Source organism: Rhinatrema bivittatum, chromosome 3 (assembly GCF_901001135.1).
Source record: "Rhinatrema bivittatum chromosome 3, aRhiBiv1.1, whole genome shotgun sequence".
In the NCBI taxonomy this organism is placed as follows: Eukaryota; Metazoa; Chordata; class Amphibia; order Gymnophiona; family Rhinatrematidae; genus Rhinatrema; species Rhinatrema bivittatum.
In genome coordinates this window covers 176,134,214-176,161,755 of record NC_042617.1, presented here as the reverse complement: position 1 = coordinate 176,161,755, position 27,542 = coordinate 176,134,214, and the positions used below count along the sequence as shown (strand labels likewise).

Below are 27,542 nucleotides of genomic sequence, written 5' to 3'. Positions count from 1 at the left end.
GTTACTGGGAGACACTGGGGATGAAAAGATGAGGAGACTTGTGTTGCATGTCATTATTGCCACAAGGTGTGAAATTGCCTTTAAATGGAAAGGAGACGATGTGCCTACTCTCGCACAGGTATTATCCAGATTGGATAGAGTATATCAGATGGAATACCTAACTGCAGTCACTCTTGACCGGGTTCGCAAATTTCATGCCATTTGGGAACCCTACCAAGTATGGAAGCACATTCGGTAGTGCATTTTCTTTCTTTCTCTACCAGCCAGATGGTTGCAGAGTATTCTGAGCATAGCTGGGGGGGAAGGGGGGTCAGGGGAGGGAACAATGGGGAGGACATAAACAGGGGAGCTGTTCAATAATTCACGGCACACCTATTGCTGCTTAAGTTTCTGTTTATTATGACCAGGGGTACATTGATGTAACATTTGTGCATGTATCACATTAAGCATTCGTTTATTTGTATACAGGGATGTATGCATACTGCTTGTGTAGTTGACTGTTTACCTGTGATGGTGTGTTGTAGTTCCTGTTCTGTAAAATATTAAATAAAAAATTACAAAAAAAAAAGAATGCTAGAGCCTGTTTACAGTCAAGGGTATGCAGAACTTGTTATCCTGGATTGGCATGGGGCCTGGGAAAAAAGGTAGGTAGTATGATTAATTGATTAATGTGAAACTCCGAAACTACCTTGGGTAAAAACGTAGGGTGAGTGCGGAGTACCGCCCGGTCCTGCAGAAGTTTAGTGTAAAGCGGATAGGTAACTAGGGCCTGTAATTCACTAACTCTGCGAGCTGAAGTGATTGCCAAAAGGAAAATCACTTTCCATGTGAGATATCAAAGTTCACAAGAGTGAAGAGGCTCGAATGGTGGTTTCAGGAGCTGACCCAGAACCAGATTAAGGTCCCAAGAAGGGGCCAGAGGACGTAACGGAGGCTTGATGTGGAGTAAGCCCTTCAAAAAACGTGTTACAAGGGGTTGTACTGATATAGGGACATCCGACACCTTTATGGAAGGCGGCTACCGCACTGATATGCATTCTGATGGAAGAAGTCTTAAGACCTGACTCTGACAGATGCCATAGATAGTCCAGAAACTTCGGGATTGGACAGGAAAAGGGGTCAAGGGACTGAGAAGAGCACCATGACGTGAACCTTTTCCATTTGTAAGAATAAGCTTTTCTCGTGGAAGGCTTCCGTGAAGCAATCAAGACATAGGAAACTGGTTCAGAAAGGTTAAGAGGCTGAAGGATTAACCTTTCATCATCCATGCAGTCAGGACAAGGCTTGAAGATTGGGATGGCGTAGGCACCCGTCGTTTTGAGTGATCAGAAGCGGGTCCTTTCCCAAAGGAATGTGCCTGCGGATGGAGAGATCCTGAAGTATTGGAAACCACATTTGGCGTGGCCACTGAGGTACTATCAGGATCATGGTTCCCTTGTCCTGACGTAACTTCACGAGAGTCTTCGAGAGAAGAGGAAGTGGAGGGAATGCGTAGAGCAGACCGGTTGCCCATGAGAGGGAGAATGTGACTCTGGGTTGAGAGAGTTTGCTGAGAATGAGAGAGCAGTAGTTCTCCACTGAGTTTTTGTGGGGACACAAAGAGGTCTATCCGAGGATAGCCCCATTGTTGGAAGATGGAGTTCGCTACCGAGGGATTGAGAGACCACTCACGTGGTTGAAAGACGTGACTCAGCTTGTCTGCCAGCACAATGTCCACTCCCGGCAACCAGGTGGCCTTGAGGTACATCGAATGGGAGAGAGCTTCCGCCCAAATCTGCACAGGTTCCTGACACAGAAGGAAGGAGCCTGTGCCTCCCTGCTTGTTGATATACCATATGGCCACCTGGTTGTCTGTCTGAATCAGGATGACTTGATTTGAAAGGCGATCCTGAAATGCCCTGAGAGCATATCCGATTGCTTGAAGTTCCAGGAAATTTATTTGGTGTTTGACTTCCTCTGGAGACCAAGATCCTTGTGTCTGCAGATCGGCCACATGGGCACCCCAGCTGAGGTTGGAAGTATCGGTGGTGAGAGTGATTTGAGGGTCTGGAGCCTGGAAGGGCAAGCCCTGGAGGAGATTGATCTGATTTTTCCACCAGGAAAGAGACAGACTGAGTGAGTTGGTAACGTGGACAACGGTCGACAGGGGCTGAATGGATTGAGTCCATTGAGACCTCAGAGTCCAGTGCATGAGTCTTATGGCCAAGGGGCCAATGGTGTGACATGGACTGAGGACGCCATGTGTCCCAGGAGGATGAGAAATTGGCATGCAGTCGCGGAGTGCTGAGACTGCAGCTGATGAGCAAGAGATGCAAGAGTCTGTGCTAGTTGTCGAGGCAGGAAAGCCTTTGCCTGTAAGGTGTCCAAGTCTGCCCCAATGAACGACAAGGTTTGAGATGGGACTAAGCAGGATTTGTCGTAGTTGATGAGAAATCCTAATGAAATTAGAGTGTGTAAGGTTAGATTGAGGGACGACAGAGCAGCTTGCTAAGTGGGAGCCCTGATTAACCAATCGTCCAGGTAGAGATAGACGTGAACACCTTGGGTTCTGAGGAAGGCTGCGATGAATATGAAGCATTTTGTAAAGACTTGTGGCGCAGACGCTAGGCCGAATGGAAGCACTCAATATTGATAGTGCTTGGGGCCTACTAGAAACCTCAGGTATTTGCGATGAGCTGGAGTTATCACAATATGAGTGTATGCGTCCTGGAAGTCCAGAGAGCAGAGCCAGTCTCCTCTTTGTAGAAGAGGTAGAAGCGAGCCCAAGGTGACCATCAAATTTTTCTCGCTGGAGTTACTTGTTGAGGGCACGTAGGTCCAGAATAGGACGGATGCCTCCCGATTTTTTTGGGGATTAGAAAGTACCGGGAATAGAACCCTAGGCCGTGCTGAGAGTATGGTATGGGTTCTATTGCTTTGGACTGGAGAAGGAGGGAGACCACTTGATCCAGAAGAATGGAGTGATCGGATGTTCTCCACATTGGTAGAGGTGTGGAGTCCGGTGGCACAGAGAGAAAGTTCAGATGGTAACCCTGAGCAATTGCCAATACACATTGGTCTGACGTGATTGAGTGCCATATGTTGTGGAAGTGGCACAATCGACCTCCCAGTGGTATGTGAGGCAGAGGAATCTGGCTGCTGCTCTCTAGGTGGAAATCAAAAACCTGAAGCAGGCCCTGGTTGAGGAGCTGCTTGTGGCTTTTGTTTATGTGTTTGACGAGACTGTGCTTTTTGATAAGGTCTCGTGGCACAGAATCTGATTGGTGGCGGGTAAGACTTCGGGCAGAAGGACTTCTTAGAGTCCTTTCTGAAGGGCTGTTTTGAAGAGAAGTCGGAAGGCATCAGAGAGAGCTGTCTTAGGGTCTCATGATGGTCCTTTAGTTCCACCACTGTCCGTTGAATCTGTTTGCCAAACAGATTATCTCAGACAAAAGGCAGGTCAAATAACTGTCTTGTACTTCCGGATGACTGTCAGAAGACTTGAGCCAGGCCCACCGTCTTGCCGAAAAAGCAGCTGCAGATACTCTAGTAGAAGTATCAAAGATGTCATAAGATGTTCTGATCTCATGTTTGCCTGCCTCAAAACCCTTGTTTACTAGGGTTTGTAATTGTTCTTGAAATTGCTGAGGCAGGGAGTCCAAGAAGTCCTGTATCTGCTTAAAAATGACCCTCTTATATTGGGTCATATAAAGCTGATAGGCGGCAATTTGGGAGATGAGCATTGACCCTTGGAAGACTCTGCGACCAATGGTATCTAGGAACTTCTGTTCCTTGCCAGGGGGAACAGAAGAGGGAGGCTTTGACCTCTTCGCTCTCTTCTGTGCAGACTCCACCACGACAGAGTGGTGATCCAGTTGTGATTTCTGAAAACCTGGAGCTGACTGCACCAAATAGGTAGTGTCAGCTTTCCTGTGTACTGGACCAGTGGAGTTAGGATGTTCCCAGTTCTTCTTAAGGAGATCCAGAAGGACCTGATGGATGGGAATAGAGGTGAATACCTTGGGAGTATCCAGGAATTGGAGTAACTCCATCATCTGGTGCCTATCATCCTGCTCAGTCTGTAATTGGAAGGGAACCAATTCAGATATTTCTTTCACAAAGTTTATAAAGGAGAAGTTCTCTGGAGGAGAATGCTTCCTACTTTCAGTGTGTGAAGGTAAATCGATGTTCGTCGAGGAATCATGAGCCCAGTTATCATAAGGATCAGCACGTGTCCCTCTAGGAACTAGAGGAGGACAGGGTGGTGGAATAGCTGAAGGTCCCAGTCTAGGCTCCGAAGGAATCAGAGGAATTATCGAGGGCATCGATGGCTGGCTCGGTGGCGCTGATGAATGTATCGGCATCTATGGCTGAGGCAGAACTCCCGATGGAGGGATGTGGAACGGTGTTTCTCCTCCCGATGTCACTAGGTGGGGAGGGCACTGGAGCCATCCGAGACCCAGGATACATCGGTGGAAAAGCGGCCATAAGCACTTCCATCCTGGAGAGCAGCGGTGCCAGCGCTGCTGGAATCGGGTCAATGATCGGTTCCACAAGTGGTGCCGGAGGAACCTGAAGTCATTGCATCGCCTTGTCGATTGCCTCCTGAACCATCCGGTCCAGTTCTTCTCAGAAACCTGGAGCAAGCAGTCCCGGCTCCCGATTAAAAGACTGAGGCAGAGGCATAGCCGGAGGGACCACCATTACAGGCGGAGTTACGGCTCCGGATCTCCTGTCGGGTGAGGGCGGCCTCGGTGACCCGGTCGCAGAAACGGTCGGTGCCTTTTCTGGATGGGGTTTCTTTGACAGCGGCTCAGACAATGGCAAAGTCGATGATTTCGCTCCCTCAATGGTCCTAGACTTACGGTGTTGATGGCGATGTTTGTCCTTGCAATCCCCTCTGTCCTGAGGGGGAGTAGAGGGTATCTATGGCCGAGATGTCGTCTATGCCGGGCGGTCACCGGCCAGTGGTCGATGCTGGCGCGAAGTTGATGGTGTCTGCTTTGACAACGTTGATGCGATGGCCGGAGTCAGCGTTTGAGCATGGAAGAGAAGTTCCATCTTCTCCATTCTGGCCTTGCGACCCTTTGGTGTCATTAGGGCACATTTGGTGCAGGTCAAGACATCGTGCTCGCGCCCTAGACACATTAAACAGACTTTATGGGGGTCTGTGATAGACATGGTGCGGGTACAGTCCGGGCACCGATGGAATCCAGACACCATGGAAAAAATCGAGCCGTGGTACGGTCAATGGCCAATAGGCCATGAGGGCCAAACTTGACGGTAATAGACGGAAAAGTTAGAGGAGGGACCCCTCTGGGGCAAATTAACTTTTAGTAATTCCGTGAGGAAAATTCCTGTCAGGAATCTCTTCGGAGCTCCTTTACCACGAGGCTACTGCTGTGCAGAAAAAAGAAGGCTGAAGGAGGACCCCTGCAGCCAGCAGGCACTTTGGCTTCTGTCAAAGTTCTGGAAACTTTGACAGAAGTTTTCCATGATTGGGCTCCATCCTGATGATGTCACCCATATGTGAGGACTAAGATCCTGCTTGTCCTGTGAGAACAATCTAGCCAAGATGTTTTGAAGCAGTTGTAATTTAAGCTGATAAATTGGTACGCCTGATGGTAAAGAATTACAATAGTCAACTCTGTATGGTACGAAAGCATGCACCAAGGTTTTTAAATGATGTAATTCAAAAAAGGCCATAAATGATGGATAAAATCTAAGATAGAAAAACATTTTCTGAATAACAAATGAAATTTGAGATGTTATAGTAAGATGTGAGTCCAAATCATCACCCATGGTACATACAGTATCTTTCAATGGAATATTAATTCCAGCCATCCCCTGAATCAATATAGAAGTAGTTCTAAGGTTAAACCAAAGAGCTTCAGATTTAGCCTGGTTTACTTGTAAATGATGATGTTAGCCAAAGAGCAACAGAATCCAAACAGGAATTTAAAATATTGATGTAAAATTTAGAACGAGTTTTAACAAATAATGTGATTTGAATATCATCTGCATAAAATGAAGGCCCACAACCAGGGCCTTGAACAAGAGTAGCCACAGAATTTTCCTGAAGATCTGTTGGAGTTGGTGTCTCCAGACTGAGCTTAAGGAGTCTCTGCCCTCAGGAGCAAATTGAGGGAGACTGAATCCAGGAAAGACAGTTGGGGAGTCACAGCCACTATGTATTAATAGGATATAGATGTGGAGGAAGGCATTTGTATAAAGTAGATCTCTAGTAAGGTACCAGGGGTGTAGCGAGTGTAGCATGTCTTTGCAAAGCTGCCTGCATTTGGATTCTATTTTTCCTTCCTCCTAGAATGCTGGATAGGAAGGAAGACAGTGCTCCAACTTTGAAACAAGCTGGTGAAAGATGGGCAGTTAGGCCAGCATTCAGGAGCCAGGTTTGCATTATGCAGTCTACACTGGGGTGCTGAGGAGGGAAGGTGCCAGAGCGCGAGAAATCCAATGGAAATGAACACAAGTAGTTTTCAGAAAGGGGACTATTATGGTCAACTTAGGAAAATGATGGGCCCTCTGTTAAACTACTTTGGTTGTTGCGGGAGCATGGGAGATCTGGTTTTAAAAGTCTGTCATGGAATGTTGGTGATGAAAGAAGGTATGGGCCATCTGGTAAGAGAATACTTCCTGAAAGCACAGGGAGGGTGTATTTGCTGCAGGAGTAGCGATCAGTGATTTACTTGCTGCACAGGTAGCGCACAGTGATTTATGTGCTGCAGGGGTAGCATGTGACAGTGTACTTTCTTCAGAGGTGATGCCTAGTTTAAAAGATTATCAAAGGGCTTTAAAGGGATTGTCAGAGGATTCCAGAGTCAATGGGGTAAAACCGTGGTGGCTGCCAAAAGGGGCCATGGAGCCTAGACCCCAAGTCTCTGGAGGAGTCCAGGCCACACAGCAAAATTAGGAATGGCAGAGTATTTAATGTGTGAACAAAGAAGTCATGCTACAAAAACCTGTTTTTTTGCAAAAGCTGAGGCAACAGCATGGGTGTTCAGGGAATGCTATGTTGCAGGACGCCTTATTTGTAGCAGAGCAGCCATGTTAGGGAGCAATGTCTTTGTGAGGAAGAGAGACATAGAAGACAGCTAGCCAGACCAAGGAGATTGGGACACTGGGGTCTCAGAGGAAGTGGCTCAGTTAAAGAAGAAGCAAAGAATTGTGAAGCCCCAATCCAAGAGATGAAGATTCAACTAGTAAGGAAGGAGGATGACCTCCAAACCACTGAGGATGTCAAGCTATGAAGCCCCAGTTTGAAAAGGATATTGCAATCCTTCTCTCTCAGCTTCAAGATACTTAGAAGTAGCTGCAAGACAAGGCTCAACAGAAACTAAATATGAGCTTTAGGCGCTGCCTATTAGAGGAGCAGGATGCAAAGCAACCAAGAAGATAGATTGTGAGAGTTCCAGAACAAGCTTGTACAGAGCGAGCAGGCTCAGATAGAACTCGTAGAATGGATTCATCTGTTAGCAAAAAAAAAGATATAAACATCCACTAATAAGCTGTCTGTTGGAAAGCGAGGCTAACTAGCAGGAGAGGTCTGTGCTGTCAGAACACAGTTACAGGAGACTTAAAGACAAGTACAAGAAGAGACCAGCCAGAATTTAAGCCTAGAGCTTTAAATTCAAAACATGGAGAAAGAAAAGAACAATCTGCAAGAGGGAAAACTAAAATTTGCAGAAGTCATAGATGGTATGAAGCAAGAGTTTAAAGGAGAAGACCTGAGCCTATGCTATATCAGAAGAAGAAGAGCTCAAGGCCATATCTACAATGCCTGATAAAGCAAAGTTGCCAAGATAGGAAGACTAGCAGAAGGTCTCAGCTAGAAAGCAAAGTTACAAGAATGAGGGAGTATGCTCGAAAATGGAGACTAGCTCCTCCCTCTTTATAGAGCAACAAGGAGGGGAAATGAGAAAAGAATATGAAAGTGAAGTTGAGATATTAACACCTGTAGTGGGGCTAGAAGTGTTGGTAAAGTTGAAGCAACCTGGAGTGGAGCCAAATTTGTGAAGGAAGGGAATGGAGAGGAAATGGTCAAAATACCCACTACTAGAAAGGAAAGTAATAGGGAAACTTAGAACAACTGTGTACAATATAGACCTGCAGGGGCTGCCAAATGAGGCAAGATATAGATCTGTAGTGGTCCAGATGTTAGGTCATAAAGGAAAATACCGAACTAACGGTCTTAATGATGACCCATAATCATAGGAGAGATAGCCAAAGGACGGTTAAATATACATGGCCTTTTTACAGATATCCAGAGGGAAGAATTGTAGGAAGAATGGAGTAGCTGACTATTACATAGCTCTTGGGTCTGTTAGTACAACTAGGAAAGGTAGAGGTTGGTTTGCCTTTAAAATGGAAAGACGACACATTGGGGCCGATGTAATAAGGTGCACTTAAGCTGCCACGGCTTTGAGCACCTCCATATGCGTTTATATGCACAGAGCCCTATATGGGGTTGTAATAAGGGTTTGTGCGCAGGTAAAAAGCGTGTACGAATGCGCTTACAGACCCACGGTTTTTCCTGCACAAATGCATGCTAATGGCATGCAAAGGAGGTGATTAGCTAATCATAGGCAATGCAGGTAGTCTCGCTAATGCAGGTTTTTTACCGTCACGGTCAAGGTACGAGTTAAGTGTTAGCGCCCACTCAGGCTGGCCGGCCGCCCGCCCCCATGTCGGCATCTGAGCGTCCTGAAAGCCACCTAGTTGAGTGCCTGTCTTGGGGTCGGAGTGGCCAGCTTAGCTAGGCACTTTTCAGGGTGACCAATCGGCCAGCAGCGCTGGGTGCTTTTCTCAGCGTTGGAAGGGCCAGCTTAGAGAGGTATTTCCTTAGGCGCTTTTCTCGACGTCTGAGTGGCCAGATTTGTAACCAGCTAAGCGCCTAGGTTAGCGCCCGAGCGGCCAGATACATGGCCAGAAGAGCTCCTAGCTCAGTGCCGGAATGGCAAGATTGGTAATTAGCTAGGCGTCTTTTTGGGCACTCGATCATATAGATTCACGACAGAGTAAGCGCCTAGCTCAGCACCTGAGTGGCAACATTTTCTAGGTGCCTTTCTGGGCGCCAGAGTGTCCATATTCACTCCCGGCTAAGTGCCTATGTCGGCACCCAAGCATCCAGATTAGTGCCCAACTGAGCACTGCTATGCCAGTGTGAATTAGCATCCATGAAAATATTTGCCATGTTTTCTGCAGCACAGTTATTTGAAACATTAAAAATACTTTCCAAGGTCATACTTTCACTTAATAGGGAGACCTGTTTGCTTGTTCGCTTTTACGTGCTGATTATCGGTGCAGGTTTTGAGTACGGATGTGGCTGCTTATTTCATAGCCCCTTACCGTGCTTCGGTACGCACATTTTTCCGCTAATAACTAGCTCCTGTTTTGCAGTGGGTCTTATTACATTGGCCCCATTGGGTCTAAATTAAGATATGGGGTAAATAGAGGAAAGAAAAGTAAAACGTGGACAGTTTACAAAGCCTTCCTATGGAAAAAGAATAGCACTGATTTCCTGTCCTGAGAGGTATTCCTGGTAGAGGCAGGTGCTCAACCTAAGACAGCTGAGCTAATGAGGATATGTGAAGGAGTATATAGGAAAGATCCCCAAAATAGCTTAAAGGATTGGGTGGCAGTTATTTAGCCAGCTCACATTAAGAGACACCCAGGAGAGAAAGACAAGGCAAAAAGGGTAAGTCTCTAGAACAGTGGTTCTCATCCTTTTTCCCATGTCACACCTGACAGACCACACTCATGTGAGTGACACACTGCTCATTACAATTCACGGCGGAGATAAGAAGTAAAAGTCCAGTATTTTTATTGTTAAGAATGACACAAGGGAAAGAGAAGTAATCTGTCTGAACAGAAATTGCATAAATAGTAAACATCCCATAGCAAAACAGCACCAATTTCCAGCACTTAACAGTAACCTCCTTACCTAAGAAAAGGCAACACTGAAAATATTACACCAGGCCTTAAGATACCAATACACCTCCTATTAGGAAAACAGAACAAACCAGGCTACTATAGAGCCCTACATAGAAACTACACGCCAGCAGAAAACCTCACCTCAGTCACATGTGCAGACCCTCACCTAATAAAAAGACCATAAAGCATAACTAGAAATATACAGACAAAAACTGAACTGGAAACCACAAGCCAGAGAGACTGTATGCAGAGCAACAAAGGAAAAAGAGAACCATCAACAGTCCTCAAAGCAAATCAAGAAATATAAAATCAATAGCAGTAAGCCATACTAACAAAGAGAACAGATTCTTTCAAAACCGCTGATGAATGGAATATCCAATAATTAAAAACTCATAAATTTCTAGATACCAATAAAATATTTCAAAATAGCAGACACAAAGACCCAGTAATGAAAAATAAGGATAAAAAAATACTTTGCTTTGCATACCTAGGAACGTTTGATATCCAGGTGCCCTGAGATTGTTTTGAATTAGCAGGAGGAGGGAAGATTTGCTTGTAACTCTCTCCTCTGTCACACACAAGCGTTCCCTCTTACATTGGCTCTCAATCACACACATATACACATGCTCTCTCTCACTTATATAGGCTCTTAATCACACATTTACACACATGATGTCTATCTTTTCACACTTAACACGTACACAGGCTTTCAATTACACACATATCCTTGTGACCTTGAGCAAGTCACTTAACCCATTGCCTCAAGTACAAACTTAGGCCTGGATTCACTATTCTTGCAGAGAATAGCGCCGGGATTCACTATTCTTGCAGAGAATAGTGAATCCCGGTGCTAATGGGGGGGGGGGTGCGGGTCTGTGAAAGCCGGCAGCGATCGCACCTCCGCGAAAGCCGCAGTGCGATCGCTGCCGGCTTTCGCGCCCAGTAGTGCCATCGTAAAAGGTGGTGCTATTGAGCTTGCTACTGGCAGCGAAAAGGGTTCTTACCTTTTCACAGCCAGCGATCTTTCTGCCGCATCCGCCCCGAGCTAGCTATCGCACGCGAAAATGACCCCCTTAGATTGTAAGCCCTCTGCGGATAGGGAAATACCTACAGTACCTGAATGTAATCCGCTTTGAAGGGCTGAAAAAAAGTGTGAAAAGCAGAATGTAAATAAATAAAATTAAATAAATACTGTTTCTCTCTCACACACAGGCTCAATCACATACTCATATGCTCTCTTATCTACACTGGCTCTCAGTCTCACACAGACATACATGCTCTCTCTCTTACTTATACACAGGTTTTAATCATACATACACATGATCTCTCTCACTTACACATATAGGTTCTCAATCATACACTTACATTCATGCTATCTCTCTCACACAAACAGGTTTTCAATCACTGTCACTCACATACATGCTGTCTCACACATACAGAATCTGAAACATATATGCTTGCTCGCTTACTCAGTCTCCCCACGGAACTAGCGGCAGCTCAACCTCCTTCCACTGTCAGCCCTTGCGGCCTCGAGAAAGGACTCCCTAATTAATATGCAAGTTGGACTTTTAAAATTCAGCCTTTAAATGTATATAATCCTTCTCAAAGGGATAGAATATTCGCCAACCTGTTTACAGGTTTTCATTCAGCAAGGAAATTCCCTTCCTAGAGTTTGATTTTTCATTAGGTTGGCAAAGAGATTTATCAAGCTGTGGGTCATGCACATAGTTAAAATACCCTCCCAAAAATAAAGCACCAGGCTCATATCTTATTAACTTCATTATCACTATAAAAAAAAAGAATGATCAGTTATCTGATGCATAAACCAATGGGCTTACCAAACAATTCTACTTCAAGTATCAAGGAACACCCTCCCGGGTCTTATAAAAATTCATTTAAAGACATGTTTACATCCTTCATTTTACAGCGACATTTATTTAGACTTTATTATCATTAACAAACTCATGACATATAGCAAATGTTGCTTACCTGATGCAACAGGTGTTCTCACAGGACAGCAGGATGTTAGTCCTCACAAATGGGTGACATCGAGGATGGAGCCCAACCACGGAAAACTTCTGTCAAAGTTTCAGGAACTTTGACTGGCCCCTACTGGGTATGCCCAGCACGGCACTAATCCTGCAGCCAGCAGGGGTCTCCCTTCAGTCTTGTTTCAAAGCTACAGGCAGTGCCGAAAAATAAAATAAAAACGAAGGTGGCGGGCGGGTTTCGTGAGGACTAACATCCTGCTGTCCTGTGAGAACACCTGTTACATCAGGTAAGCAACATTTGCTTTCTCACAGGACAAGCAGGATGGTTGTCCTCACAAATGGGTGAGTACCGAGCTGAGGATGTCCTAACATGCACCAAATGTACCCAACGGCGTGCAACAGGCACAACAACTGGGGTGGAATTTGGGAGAGGGCATCCGCACCCTACCGGGAAGGTGGAAGGGTGTTGGTACATCACGTTGGAAAAAGGTTACACAAGACAGATTGGCCGACGATGGAATCCTGTCTTCCAGCTTTGTCCAAACAATAGTGGGCTGCAAATGTATGGAGAGAACTCCAGGTTGCAGCCTTGCAGATGTCAGGAAGCGGCACCGATCGAAGGTGTGCTACTGAAGTCGCCATGGCCCTCACAAAGTGTGCTTTAACATGATCTTGAAAAGGATTGCCAGCTTGCTGATAGCAGAAGGAGATGCAATCCGTCAACCAGGAGGAAAGAGCCTGCTTACCCACAGGTTGCCCTAACTTGTTAGGATGGAAAGAGACGAATAATTGAGTACTCTTCCTGTGGGCAACTGTACGGTCTAGATAGAAAGCCAGAGCCCGTTTACAGTCTAGGGTATGCAGAGTCTGTTCCCCGGAGTTGGAGTGGGGCCTGGGAAAGAAGATAGGTAGTATGATGGATTGATTAATATGAAACTCCGAAACTACCTTAGGTAAAAATTTAGGGTGAGTGCGGAGTACCGCCCGGTCCTGCAGGAGTTTAGTGTAAGGCAGATAGGTAACTAGGGCCTGTAATTCACTAACCCTGCGAGCTGAAGTGATAGCCAAAAGGAATAATACTTTCCATGTGAGATATTTTAAGTCACAGGAGTAAAGAGGTTCAAAAGGTGGTTTCATAAGGTGACCAAGAACCAGGTTAAGGTTCCAAGATGGGGCCGGAGGACGTAAAGGTGGCTTCAAATGGAGCAATCCTTTAAGAAAACGTGTAACAAGGGGTTGTACTGAAATAGGGACACCCCTGATACCTTTGTGGAAGGCGGCTACCGCACTGACATGCATTCTAATGGAAGAGGTCTTTAGACCTGATTCTGATAGATGCCAGAGATAGTCCAAGAATTTAGAGATTGGACAGGAAAGGGGATCAAGGGACTGAGAAGTGCACCATGATGTATACCTTTTCCATTTGTAGGAATAAGATTTTCTTGTGGAAGGCTTTCGTGAAGCGATCAGGACACGAGAAACTGAATCTGAAAGGTTAAATGGCTGAAGGACTAACCTTTCAACATCCATGCCGTCAGGGACAAGGCTTGGAGCTTGGGATGGAGGAGGCATCTGTCGTTTTGAGTGATCAGATGCGGGTCCTTTCCCAGAGGAATGTGCCTGTGGATGGAGAGATCCTGGAGTATGGGAAACCACACTTGGCGTGGCCAGTGCGGTGCTATCAGGATCATAGTTCTCCTGTCCTGACGCAGCTTCACGAGAGTCTTCGAAAGAAGAGGAAGTAGAGGGAATGCATAGAGCAGACCGGTTGTCCACGTGAGGGAGAATGCATCCCTCGGCCGAGAGTGCTGGCTCCGAATGAGAGAGCAGTAATTGTCTACTTTGTGGTTCTGAGGGGACGCAAAGAGGTCTATGTGGGGATAACCCCATTTGTGAAACAGAGAGGTCGCTACCAAGGGATTGAGTGACCACTCGTGTGGTTGGAAGACACGGCTCAGCTGGTCTGCCAATACATTGTCTACTCCCGGCAGGTAGGTGGCCCTGAGGTACATGGAGTGGGAGAGGGCTTCTGCCCAAATCTGCGCAGCTTCCTGACACAGAAGGAAGGAGCCTGTGCCTCCCTGCTTGTTTATGTACCACATGGCCACCTGGTTGTCCGTCTGAATTAAGATTGCGTGGTTCGATAGGCAATCCTGAAAAGTCCTGAGAGCATAGCGAATTGCTCGCAGCTCCAGGAAATTTATCTGGTGTTTGGCTTCCTCTAGTGACCAGAATCCTTGAGTTTGTAAATTGTTTACATGGGCTCCCCAACTGATGGTGGAAGCGTCGGTGGTGAGGATTATCTGAGGGTCTGGTGGAAGAAAAGGCAAGCCCTGTAGGAGGTTGAATTGATTTGTCCACCAGGCAAGAGACAGATGGAGTACATCGGTGATGCGAACAATGGAGGACAGAGGCTGAACAGCTTGGGTCCATTGCAATCTCAGAGTCCATTGTGTGACTCTCATGGCCAGACGAGCCATGGGAGTCACATAAACTGAGGAGGCCATGTGTCCCAGTAGAATGAGGAAGTGGCGAGCTGTAGCTGTAGGTTGAGACTGCAGCTGGCGAGCTAGGGACACAAGGGTTTGAACCCGTGGATGAAGAAGGAAGGCTTTTGCCTGTAAGGTGTCAAAATCTGCCCCAATGAAGGATAAGGTCTGAGATGGGACTAAGTAGGATTTCTCGTAATTGACAAGAAACCCTAGAGAAAGCAGAGTTTGAATTGTTAGGGTCAGGGAGGACCGAGCAATTTGCTGGGTTGGGGCCCTGATTACCCAATCGTCCAGGTAGGGGTAGACGTGGACACCTTCCTTCCTGAGAAAAGCTGCAACCACCACAAGGCATTTGGTGAAAACTCGTGGTGCAGATGCCAGGCCGAAAGGGAGCACTCGGTATTGGTAGTGATTTCGGCCTACTAAAAAACGGAGGTATTTGCGATGAGACTGAGCTATCGCAATGTGAGTATAGGCATCTTTTAGGTCTAGAGAGCATAGCCAGTCCCCTCTTTGCAGCAGAGGGAGAAGCGAGCCCAGGGTTACCATCTTGAACTTCTCTCTGTGAAGGTACTTGTTGAGGGCTCGTAAGTCCAGGATTGGTCGAAGTCCTCCTGACTTTTTTAGGATCAGAAAGTACCTGGAGTAGAAACCTAGTCCTTGTTGTGAGGGAGGAACGGGTTCTATAGCGTTTGACTGGAGGAGAAGGGAAACCTCCTGCTCTAGAATAATAGAGTGATCGGTGAGTCTCCACGCCTGCAGGGGTGGGGAGTCCGAAGGGAGAGTCAGGAAGTTGAGGTGGTAACCTGTGCAATTATCGCTATCACCCATTGATCTGTGGTGATATGCTGCCATTTTTCTAGAAAGTGGCTTAACCGACCTCCTACTGGTATAGTTGGAAGAGGGATTTGGCATTTGCTCTCTAATTGAAAGTCAAAAACCCAATGCAGGGCCGGGTTGTGGAGCTGCTGCGGGTTTTTGTTTGAGACTGACGAGGCTGAGTTTTATGGTAAGGCCTCGCAGGCCTAGACTTGGCTAGTGGGGGGATAATACCTCCGTGGATGGAAGAATGACTTTTTTTGAGTCCTTCTTAAATGGTTGTTTAGAAGGCAAGTCAGAAGGAATAGATGAGAGCTGTTTTAGTGTCTCATGATGATCCTTCAGTTCTGCAACAATTTGCTGAATTTGCTCACCAAATAAATTATCCCCTAGGCAGGGCAAATCAGAGAGCCTGTCCTGAACTTCCGGGCGAAGGTCAGACGACTTAAGCCAAGCCCAGCGTCTGGCAGAGATGGCCGTAGCAGAAAGTCTAGTGGAAGCATCAAAGATGTCATAAGCTGTTCTTATTTCATGCTTCCCAGCTTCAAACCCTTTATTTAGTAGGGACTGAAGCTGTGGCTGGAACTGCTCTGGTAAGGCATCTGAATACTCCTGCATCTGTTTCAGGATGACCCTATTGTATTGGGTCATATACAATTGATAAGAAGCTATTCTGGAAATTAGCATAGCTCCTTGGTATACTTTCCTACCTATACTATCTAGGAATTTATTTTCCTTAGTAGGAGGTATGGAAGAATGTGGCTTTAATCTTTTAGCTTTCTTTTGAGCTGATTCTACCACAACAGAGTGATGATCTAATTGTGGTTTCTGAAAGCCAGGTGCTGACTGTACAAGATAAGTAGAGTCAGCTTTTTTGTTCACTGGAGCAACAGAACCAGGAGATTCCCAATTCTTTTTTAGAAGGTCCAGAAAAACCTGATGAATTCGAATAGAGGTGATGACTTTAGGGGCATCCAAGAATTGGAGCAACTCCATCATCTGGTGCCTGTCATCTTGTTCTGATTGAAGCTGAAAAGGGACCAACTCCGACATGTCCTTCACAAAATTTATGAAAGAGAGGTCCTCAGGGGGAGAACACTTTCTACTCTCCGCAGGAGAGGGTGGTGAAGGCAAATCATCGGTGTCAGTAGAGGTATCATCACCCCAGGTGTCATAAGGATCAGGCTGCTGACCTGTAGGACCATGAGGGGGCTGTATACCTGAAGGCCCCGGTTGAGGCTCCGAGAGATTCGAAGGAATTACCGGGGGCATCGAGAATTTCCTCAATGGAATCGGTGCTGGCATCGGTGCCGGCATCGAAGGAATCGGTGTCGGCATTGAAGGAATCGGTGCCGTCATCGAAAATCTCGGTGGAGCTGATGTGCGTATCGCCCCCGAGGAATGTATCGGTGGCGATGGACGACAAGGCACCGATGGAACTACCCCCGAAGGGGGAATTCGGTACTGTGTTTCTCCACCCGATGAGAAGGCTGTCTGTGACCTGGGTGTTACCGGTGGAAGGGCATTCATAAGCGCTTCCATCCGAGCAAGCAGCGGTGCCAGTGCTGCTGGAATCGGGTCGGTGACTGGTTCCACTCTCGGTGCCGGGGGTCGGTGCCGAAGGAGTCTGGAACCGTAGCATCGCCTTATCGATGGCCTCCTGGACCCAGCCGGTCCAGTTCTACCCGGAGACCTGGGGTAACAAGACCCGGCTCTACGGGAGAGGGAGGCTGAGGCTGAGCCGGAGGGACCACCGTCACCGGTGGAATCGCAGCTCCCAAACCCCAGAGGGGTGAGGGTTGCCTCGGTGTCTGCGAGACAGGAGTGGACGGTGCCACTTCTGGTCGAGACTTCTTCGGAGGCTCGGACAGCACGGAGGTCGATGACTTCGATTCCTCGACGGTCCGAGACTTATGACGTCGATGGCGATGTTTGTCTTTCCGATCCCCTCTATCTTCGGGGGAAGGGACAGGCGTCAATGGCCGTGAAGACGTCGATGGCGGACGGTCACCGGGAGGCTGTCGATGATGATGGGACTTCGACGGTGCTGGTTCCGATGACGTCGATGCAATCGATGGCGTCTGAGTATGAGCATGGAAAAGGAGTCCCATCTTCTCCATTCTAGCTTTGCGACCTTTTGGTGTCATTAAGGCACATTTGGTGCAAGTCAGGACATCATGCTCACTCCCTAAATACAAAACACAGACTCTATGTGGGTCAGTGATGGAAATAGTACGTGTGCAGTCTGGGCACCGACGGAACCCCGACGCCATGGCCATAGGCCAAAAATTTAGCCGCGGGACGGTCGACTGCCAACAGGCCTCGAGGGCCAAATTCGACGGTAGTCGACAAAAACGACGGCAAAAAACTTACCGAAGTACCGCGGAGTAAAAATTGAAGAAGGGAGACCCCTGAGGGGCAATTTTTTCTTCAAGAATAAAGTTGAAGAGATTCCTGTCAGGAATGTGGTAAGAGCTCCTTAACCGCGTGGCAACTGCTACACGGAAAAAAGAAGACTGAAGGGAGACCCCTGCTGGCTGCAGGGTTAGTGCTGTGCTGGGCATGCCCAGTAGGGGCCAGTCAAAGTTCCTGAAACTTTGACATAAGTTTTCCATGGTTGGGCTCCATCCTCGATGTCACCCATTTGTGAGGACAACCATCCTGCTTGTCCTGTGAGAAATATATATATATATATATATATATAATTTGATGAACTATTACAAGGCAAATCAACCCTGATGTACTGTCTGCCTTTCTTTCAGGATATACTGCAGATACAATAATGCAAAGCTGAGATCACAACAGAAAATTATTCAGGAAGGGATGAGAAACAAGGTCTTGTTTGAGGGCAGCAGTTTGGATCCTGAAAGACGACAAAATGGCAACAATTAAGGCAATAGCTCACACAATTGAAACCAAAGGAGTGGCTTTTAGATGAACGTAAATCATGTCAGATTTCTTTTTCTTCTGAACTCTTCCGGTGAGGGTGGTCCTTAAACTGTATGGCTCTGACCACATGCCAGCACTACTATTCTTCTGCAGTTCATTCTTCAGCATGATATGTTTCCTCTCACATTTGTGAATTTTCTTGGTTTTTTGCTTTGACAGAAAGTGTTAACTAAATTAAGGTTTTTTTATTTTTAGTTTAGTTTTTTTTGTTTTGTTTTGAAAATGAACTAGAATATTTCCCTATGAAGAATCTGTATATGTTTTAAGAAATGTCTGTATATCCAAAATAAACATAAAAAAAATTACAGCAACTGAAGTGTGATATGGTTGTACTCTTGCTTTCTTAAATCTGTTAGTGTTTTAGCATCCATCGCATCCACAGGAGGTTGTTCCGTGAATCTACCACCCCCCCTTCTTTCCAAAGGTGTTATGCTTTAGTTTTCAATCACTTATTCATGACTTCTTCCTCTAGATAGAACTTCCTTTATGCTGGAAAATGCTTGCTGCCGGTGTATTTTTAATATGGGTTTGATATTTAAAACTTATTTATGAATAAAAAAAATACATCCAAGCACATACTTGAACTAAGAAGAACAGAACAAAATTTAAAAAAATGGCAAGAAAACAGTTATAATTACATCTGTCCTGAAAGAGAGGTGGATAAAGAGAATATAGGAGCTGATGCAATTGTAAAATTATAAAGCAAAAACAAATGGTAACTAAACTGCAGAAAACAAGCAAACACAAACACATGAAGAGACTTAAGTTTAAAAGTAGCCAAACGAAAAGGAGAAACTAGTGGTTGACCCGACTCCACTTAAACTACCCTGTCAGCTGGATTTTTAGCATCCAGTCATACCTTTGTGTTTTGGTTCATAAAATATTTGTGTATTAGATTCATATTTACCACACAAGGAAATCAAAGCAAAAAAAATCAAGAACATCCATATTTTTGCCCAAGAAAAACATCTTTTATTTAAAAAATAACTTCAAAGTCCAGTTATGATCATATTCTAATGCAAATATAACTATGAAGGCAGCTCTGGCTTCCACACTCCACTCTGAACTTCCTAGTAATTCTGACAGCTTCAAACTGTCCACTGAGAGATGTTCAGCCTCAGGTCCCTTTTTCATCTCCTGTTGAGCACTTTGTTGACAAATAAAACACCCTACTTATAGGAGGCACATCAGATGGAATGCTGAGGAGTTCTAGGACATATCGCTTGAGCATACCTTTAGGGGAGGACACTGGTCATTTAGGAACATTGAGGAGATACAAATTCAAACATCTCCCCTGCTTTCAAGGACTTAAGTTTACTATGTATGACAAGCATCCTTAAGGATAATAATGCAGGTTTGGATATTCTGGACCTAACAACATAAATGTTCCAACCTGCTCTCAATACTTAATGTGTTGATGTACTTGCACCTTCAGTTCCTTAGAGAACCTCAACTCCTTATCCTTTCACTGAATTAAAAAATGCTCCAGCAAAGTAATGGCAATTCACAGACAGTGTAGTATAACCACTTGGGACATAGAAGTTAAAATGCATATTTTCTTCCTGATGCCAGGTGATTCAGCCATACTCACCCACATGTATTCCAGGAGCTCCCTGTTGGAGTCATGTCTTTTTTACTTTTGCTGAGGATGTATATAGAGGGAAGGCCATATGGATTCAGAGTTTTCACCCAGACACAAACTAGTTTGAAGGCCACAGGCCAACCTCTGAATGAACTCCTGTTTACTGTTTTGCACTGTGAAATGTTTTCGAACAGGCAAGAGTCTATTTAGTTATTCCACTAAATCTATGATGAGAAAATTAGCAACTAACTTATACTAAAGCTTGAGAGAGAAAGTGAAGGCCACACAGCTGTGTATGAAATTTGATAAGAACTCAGAGGGAGGGAACATCACTTTTTCCCCACAAGCATTTGTAATGCATAAGGAGAGAAAGTGAGAGAGGGGAGAGAAAGCCCTGGACGTGATGGTATGGCTGATCCTTTGGAAATGTAAGCTTTTTATATCTATGTAGCAATTGTTATTGTCTATTACTTCTGTGTAATCTGACTTTATTTGTTCTATTCTCCTATTGCTCAAATAAACTCACTTTCTTAAATACCTGGAACCGTGATGTACTGAATCAAAGTTTGTGTAGGGAATAAGCTCCTGCGTTCAAGCCCCACTGGTATAAGCCCAGTAATTGCGTGTGTTTATATGAGATTAGCCCCCCAGGTCAGAGCCCCTGGCAAGGATACCAGTGTACACGGTCTGAACCAGTAACACTCCCCTAGGAAAGGCTACACTAGCACCTTTTCCATCTGACCATCTTGCTCCACCACTGATGCTAAGGCCACCAGAGGGCTCCTTCTGTAATCAAAGCTTGGGAGGGAGCTACGTAAGCAACTTCCCCACAAGGCTCCGATAGCTGATCAATTCCTGCAGTAGTCACAGAATCTAGCTGCTGCAGTAATGCAGCTCCTCCCAGAATCACCAGGATGCTATGCACCTTGGGGCTGTGTGAAGCATCCACTTCTGTACAGGGAGATGTTCCACTATCAACCCCAGCCACTGAAGCATTAGTCCCTGATCTGAGAGAGCCTTAAATTGTCAGCTGAGAAGGATCTAGGGTAGGCATGAGTTACAGGGAAAAAGCCCTTGCCCTTCCTTTCTGCTTAACTATACTTGCAAGTAGAAGAAAAGCAAGAAAACACAGAACTCATCCAGGTCAGTACGTTCAACCTTCTGCTATCTTGGATCCCCTCCTTTTTGACATTTAAATGTATTGATCCATGGTTAATTATAAAAAGTTGATGAACACTAAAGTGACCTATGGAGCTGGTTGAGATGTGAAGCAATCAACATATCAATGTTGGCATAATATGCAGACCACTATCATCAATATTAATATCCCAGTACTACAATATAATTTACTTAATTCACAATGCTCACTTGCATTCATTTTATAATTTTTCTCCATAAATATAAAAAATGTTTATAGATTTTTTTAAACTTTTGTTTAAAATACATATACCCCAATACCTAGCCATCCAGAATATACTATTATCATTTTCTCAATGAAAGAGGAAATCTTCAGCCAGCACTAGGACAAATCTCTTATTTTCTTCCGATCAGGAAAGGAATATGAAGAGTGACGTTATCAAATTTGCAGATGATACAAAATTATTCAGAGTAGTTAAATCACAAGCAGATTGTGATACATTACAGGAGGACCTTGCAAGACTGGAAGATTGGGCATCCAAATGGCAGATGAAATTTAATGTGGACAAGTGTAAGGAGTTGCACATAGGGAAAAATAACCTTTGCTATAGTTACTCGTTAGGTTCCATATTAGGAGCTACCACCCAGGAAAGAGATCCAAGCATCATAGTGGATAATACTTTTAAATCGTCAGCTCAGTGTGCTGCAGCAGTCAAAAAAGCAAACAATGTTAGGAAGTATTAGGAAGGGAAAGGTAAATAAAATGGAAAATGTCATAATGCCTCTGTATCGCTCTATGGTGAGACTGTACTTTGAATACTGTGTACAATTCTGGTTGCCACATTTCAAAAAAGATATAGTTGTGATGGAGAAGGTACAGAGAAGGGTGACCAAAATGAAAAAGGGGATGGAACAGCTCCCCTATGAGGAAAGGTTGAAGAGGTTAGGGCTGTTTAGCTTGGAGAAGAGACAGCTGAGGGGGGATATGATAGAGGTCTTGAATGAGTAGATGTGAATTGGTTATTTACACTTTCGGATAATAGAAGGATAAGGGAGCATTCCATGAAGTTAGCAAGTAGCACTTTTAAGACTAATCTGAGAAAATTCTTTCACTCAACACACAGTTAAGCTCTGGAATCTGTTGCTAGAGGATGTGGTTAGTGCAGTTAGTGCAGCTGGGTTCAAAAAAGGTTTGGATAAGTTCTTGGAGAAGTCCATTAACTGCTATTAATCGTTTACTTAGGGGTAGATTTTAAAAAGGTGCGTGCACTTGTACACTCAATTTTATAACTTGCGCGTGCAAGTTATAAAATCAGGGGTCGGCACTCGCAAGGGAGTGCACAATTGTGCACATTGGGGTAGATTTTAGAAAAGTACGCTGGATTTTATAAGATACACGCATATCTTATAAAATCCGGGGTCGGCGTGCATGCAAGGGGGTGCACATTTGTGCACCTTGCGCGAGCCGAGCCTTGCGCGCGCTGCCCATTCCCTCCGAGGCAACTTTCCTTCGGCCTCCCCCCACCTTCTCCTACCTAACCCCCCCCCCAGGAAAGCCCTGGGACTTACGCAAAATAGGCTCGGCGCGCGAAGGGGTTTTTTTTAAAGGTTTACGCGCATAACCCTTTTAAAATCTACCCCAGTGCGCGCACCAAGCCACACTGCTTTCCCCTGTTCCCTCCTAGGCCGCTCCAAAATTGGAGCGGCCTGGAAGGGACCTTCCCACCCCTTCCCCTAACCTTTACTCCCCCTAGCCCTAGTCTAACCCCCCCAAAAGTTTTATTTTACCTTTTGCACGTGCCGGCAGCCTGCCGGCACGCAATCCTCCAACACAGCAGCAATGGTCGCTCTGTTGGAGGCCTCTAGCTCCGCCCCTGCCCCCAGACCGCCCCGCCCCTTTTGTAAAACCCCGGGACTTACACATGTCCAAGGGCTTTACGTGCGTCGCAGGGCCATTTTAAAATAGGTCCGGATTTACGCGTGTAACCTTTTTAAAATCCGGCCCTTAGGGTATAGCCACTGCTATTAATTGCATCAGTAGCATGGGATCTTCTTGGTGTTTGGGTAATTGCCAGGTTCTTGTGGCTTGGTTTGGCCTCCGTTGGAAACAGGATGCTGGGCTTGATGGACCCTTGGTCTGACCCAGCATGGCAATTTCTTATGTTCTTATGCTTCTTGAGCAATTATTTCACTGCCATCACCAGAACAAATCCTTTCAAACATTAGACTGCTGTAACTTCTTTTGTTATATTTTATCATCCAAATATTTGTGATGTCATTTCACTACAGTGTACAGGTGCAGCATGCTGCAGATACAGATCTTAATTGATTATGCAAATCCATTGATATCTGTGTAACTAGACCCCATATCGATTAAGAACTGTATCTGCGGCATGCTGCAGATTATTAGGAAAGGAATGGAGAATAAAACAAAACAGGTTCTTGTAATCGGTGAATATTGTGAATTTATGCTGAGCGCCCTCTAGCCACAGGCGCCATTCTTCTAGGGCTAACTTGATAGCAAGCAATTCACAGTCTCCAATGCTATAGTTTTGTTCCTCGGCAGAGAACTTGCATGAGTAGAACGAGCACGGAACTAGGGATCCAGAGGTTGAATGTTGGCTCAGAACTGCCCCAGCTCCTTTGGCCTTGACGAAGGTGTAACAGATTAGTGCTTTCCACCCAGGATCGTCAAAGGTCCGCCGAAACACGGCCACAAATCTAGAATGTTCTTGCAGTAGTGAATCGGATCACTACCATAAGGGTGAGGCCCAAGCCAACGCCTTCCCATCCAGATGAGACAGATGAGTTTCGTAAGTTCATCTTGGAAGATGGAGGGCTGCAGGGAGAACTGCATGTAGCATTGGTTAATGAAACCTCTGCAGAGCTTGGAGTCACCATTAAAACAAGGCAGAGCTGGTAGGGCCAACAAGGCTCTAGGAGTGGAGGGAGATGGCTGTTGGTAAGAGGAACCCGGTACAGGAACTGAATTAATGGATTGGGCATCAAGCCGGGCATGCAGAAACTTGATGGAGGAGGCCAGTGCCTCAAGAAATTGTTGCTGCTCTCGTACCTTTGAAGCTAGGCCAGGAATAGCCTGGAGGGCACTCGGCTCCGCCGAGTCCATGGTCTTTGCAACCTGTTGCGCTAGAGGTGGACCCTTGTGCAGAGGTGGGGTTTATCCTATGGGTCCCTACCAACGGCAGGCGGAGTGGGCTGATGGACGGAGGCTGGCTGGCGCTTCACCAATACCAGCCCTCTTTCCCTGCGGGTTGAGCCTTTGGGTACCGGGGGCGGCTGGGCTTAGGTGGGCCTCCGTATGTTGTCATCGATGGAAAGGTAGAGAGGTCAGCCCAGAGGCAGCAACAGCGAAGGTGAGAAGTCTGTACTGGGCGAGGCGGAGTCCCGGAGACCCAGGCGCCAACAGAACCAAAGTCAGATAGGGGGCGCCCGAGCAAGAACAGGCCAAAGCCTGAATAGGCCAAGTCCAGGACGTAGACTGAAGAAGTGTCGTAGAGCAAACTGGAGTCTGAGCCGGCGGCAATCAAGGAGCGGTGGCAAGGCAAGGCTGAGGTCTGGGTGAGGATAAGATCAATAGCGTAGTCAGGCAAAGTAGTGGTCCGGACTTGGAGAGGATCAGTGGCGTGGTCAGACAAAGCAGAGGTCCGGGCTTGGAGAAGAGCAGTGGCGTGGTCAGGCAAAACAGAGGCCCGGGCTTGGAGAGGATCAGTACCGTAGTCTGGCAATGCAGAGGTCCGGGCTTGGTGAGGATCCGTAGCGTAGTAAGGCAATGCGAAGGACTAGGAATCAGGAACGAAGGAGAACAGGAACTGGAACTTGCAGGGATCAGGAACCAGGAACGCAAAAGAATCACCAGGAGGCAACGAAGTACACGACCAGCATGGAGACCGGTTGCAAAGGCGACTGAGGAGCCGAGCCTGGCCTTAAGTACTGGAGCTTCGGCGATGTCATCATCTGGGGCCGCGGCCAAGTTCCCGCCGTGGGCCCTTCATAAGTGACTGATATGCACGCGCTTAGGGAGGGCGCGGCGCTGAACAGCGGTGTCTCTCCGTGGGCCATGCAGAGAGGCCGGATGCGGAGCACAGAGGCCTGTAGCAGGAGCCTGAGCACTGGGGGTGGCCCGAGGACGGAGCCAGCGGCCCACCACTGCCAGAGACATGAAACTAGACGCTGGATTTGGCAAAGAGAAGTGAGGGAGCTGGGCTGCGGGTCTGCCGCGGCCAGCACATGCAACAAAAGCTTCCCTGGGGCATTTCTGTTCCTTGGAGTCCAAGCCCACATAGCTAGTTGCCCTGGTCTATGAACCACTGGTTGGGAACAGAGCATAGAGGGATCCCTCATCGGACGTTCTCAGTGAGGCAGGTTCCTGGGGTATGGTGAGGACATAGAGGTCGCTGATGAAGAGGAATAGATGGGTCTCCCTTTGACCCCTCTCCTTCACTAGAAAGAAGGAAGTTTCCACCAGAGGACTTCTCCTTCACAGGATTTGTAATGGCAATGGCCAAGTCCATTCCTTTTATGTTGCAGATGGACGAGGAGTCCAGAAATAAGATGCTGGACAACCTCTAACTTAAGGAGCCCCCCCCCCCCCCCAAGGAAATCATGCCAGTCCCACTGCATTAGATTTTTTTTTTTTTTTTACGAGGTCTTGATGAGGACGTGGGAGTGGCATCCATCAATAAGGCGGCGACTGCAGTCTATCTTATCCAGAAGGCCCCCAGATTTACAAGCATCAACTTCCCCACCAATCAATGGTGGTTGAATCTGCTCTCAAAAAGGCCAAGCAGTCTAGGACCCACTTCTCAGTGCCCCTGGGGAGAGATCCTATAGCCATGGATATTATTGGGAGAAAAGTATTTCAGGATGCTATACTTTTGTTCATAGTGACCCACCAGGTTTTCATGAGCCAGTACACGCAAAACATAGTGAAGCAGGTGCAGAAAATGTCTGAACAGCTGCCTCAACAATAGCAAGACACCCTCCAGTCACTGGTGAATCAGGGGATGGTGTGGAAAACACAGGGTCCGCTCAACTTACAATGTTTTCGAAGAAGCAGAAAGTGTCTGCCATGGGGATTGGTGCTTGTAGGCTCACCTGGCTGCGAGCCTCCGATCTCCAATTTGTAGTGCAGGAGAGTTCACTGATGTGCTGTGCATGGAAGAGAATCTTTGCAGATAGAGGCAAGAACACAGTGGTGCAAATATGTAAACATTGTGTGACTCTCCAGCAACTCTCCACTGCCACCCCAGACCCAGTCTCATCTAGGAGGTATCCAAGGCTAGGGCAGAGGAAACACTTCTGCCCTGAGGTGGCATCCTCTGCCCCCTTGGTCCAGACCACAGCAGGCCCCTCGTGTTTGCTATAGGCAGCAGAGGGCACCAAAGCCCCAGATGGCAACCCAGTCAACCTCTAGGACGGGGTTTTAACTGGATCACAGAATGGCCCAGATTCCCATTTCTGTTAGTTTGTCCACCAAATCACCCAGAGGACCCTTTTTGGGGTCAATTGCTGAATCTAGAGCTGCTTCAAAAGGAGCTCTCCTTGCTCTTGACTACTGCGGCGGTCGAGCCTTTTCTACCAGGCAGGTATAGAAATGCTGCATCAACAGAGACATTTTTTCACTTTCTATCAGTCACGTATCCCTGGATCACACATCACCAGCAGAAGTGAGCAAAAATATGGGGTGAGGAGTGAGAAGGATCGAGTGCTGGAGAAGCTCCCTCTCTGCTGCTGTTGCCGCTGGTTAAATTTAAAAGCTTTACCTGACTTTTGCCGAAGAGAGACCTAGGCAGGGGGCGGGACCCGGAAGTGACGTCTCCGGGAGGCACCCGTGCGGGTCAATAAAGAACACAGCCCTGCGGCACTCGAATCGGGTGAGGAGTGAGAAGGATAGAGTGCTGGAGAAGCTCCCTCTCTGCTGCTGTTGCCGCTGGTTAAATTTAAAAGCTTTACCTGACTTTTGCCTAGGAGAGACCCGGGCAGGGGGCGGGACCCAGAAGTGACGTCTCTGGGAGGCACCCCCGCGGGTCAATAAAGAACACAGCCCTGCGGCGCGCAGCCGAAGCCGCACGCTCCTGGTAAAAGAAAAAGAATGGGCAGGAAACGTAAGTCTAAGAACATTACTTCATCACCAACATCTCCGATGTAAAAAAGAACTGGACCAATGGACTCACACATTATTAGGATGGGTGAATCCGTTGTAGGGGGATTAATAGAAGGGGCTGCTATGGCAGCAACACCCACTACCCCCAAGTCCTCACAACATCTCTCCCTGAATTTGTTGCATCTGATAATCCTGGGAGTAATATCCAAAGTGGCAATGTTGTAGGAAATGAGGGTATAGTTAGAAATATTGTTGTTCCGTGCCCAACGGTTCCTGTGTTTGATACAACTGTGGAAGAATATGTGCCAGAACCTGAAAATGTTACTATGTTGGACTTGTGGAGATTAATGATGAGTATGGATAAGAAGTTTTCTGGGACGGTATCTAAAGTTCATACTTTTTCAGAAGAAACCAGGGAAAAACTGATGGACTTAGATAATAGAACTGAAAAAATTGAGCTATCAATGGCAAATTTGAATCCTATAGTTAAAAATATACAGGCAACTAATGTAACCTTT

General features: G+C 46.5%; 1 protein-coding gene across 1 annotated transcript in view; it reads left to right on the top strand.

Annotated features, from left to right (window-relative positions):
* LOC115087156 (cytochrome c oxidase assembly protein COX20, mitochondrial) overlaps positions 1-20,316 on the top strand; it is an 80,126-nt gene extending 59,810 nt beyond the window's left edge. Inside the window, exon 5 of the mRNA XM_029593954.1 lies at positions 17,995-20,316. Coding sequence (XP_029449814.1) covers positions 17,995-18,124 — 130 coding nt within the window. The 3' untranslated portion in view covers positions 18,125-20,316. The remainder of the gene's footprint in view (positions 1-17,994) is intronic.
* Positions 20,317-27,542: the final 7,226 nt, after the last annotated feature.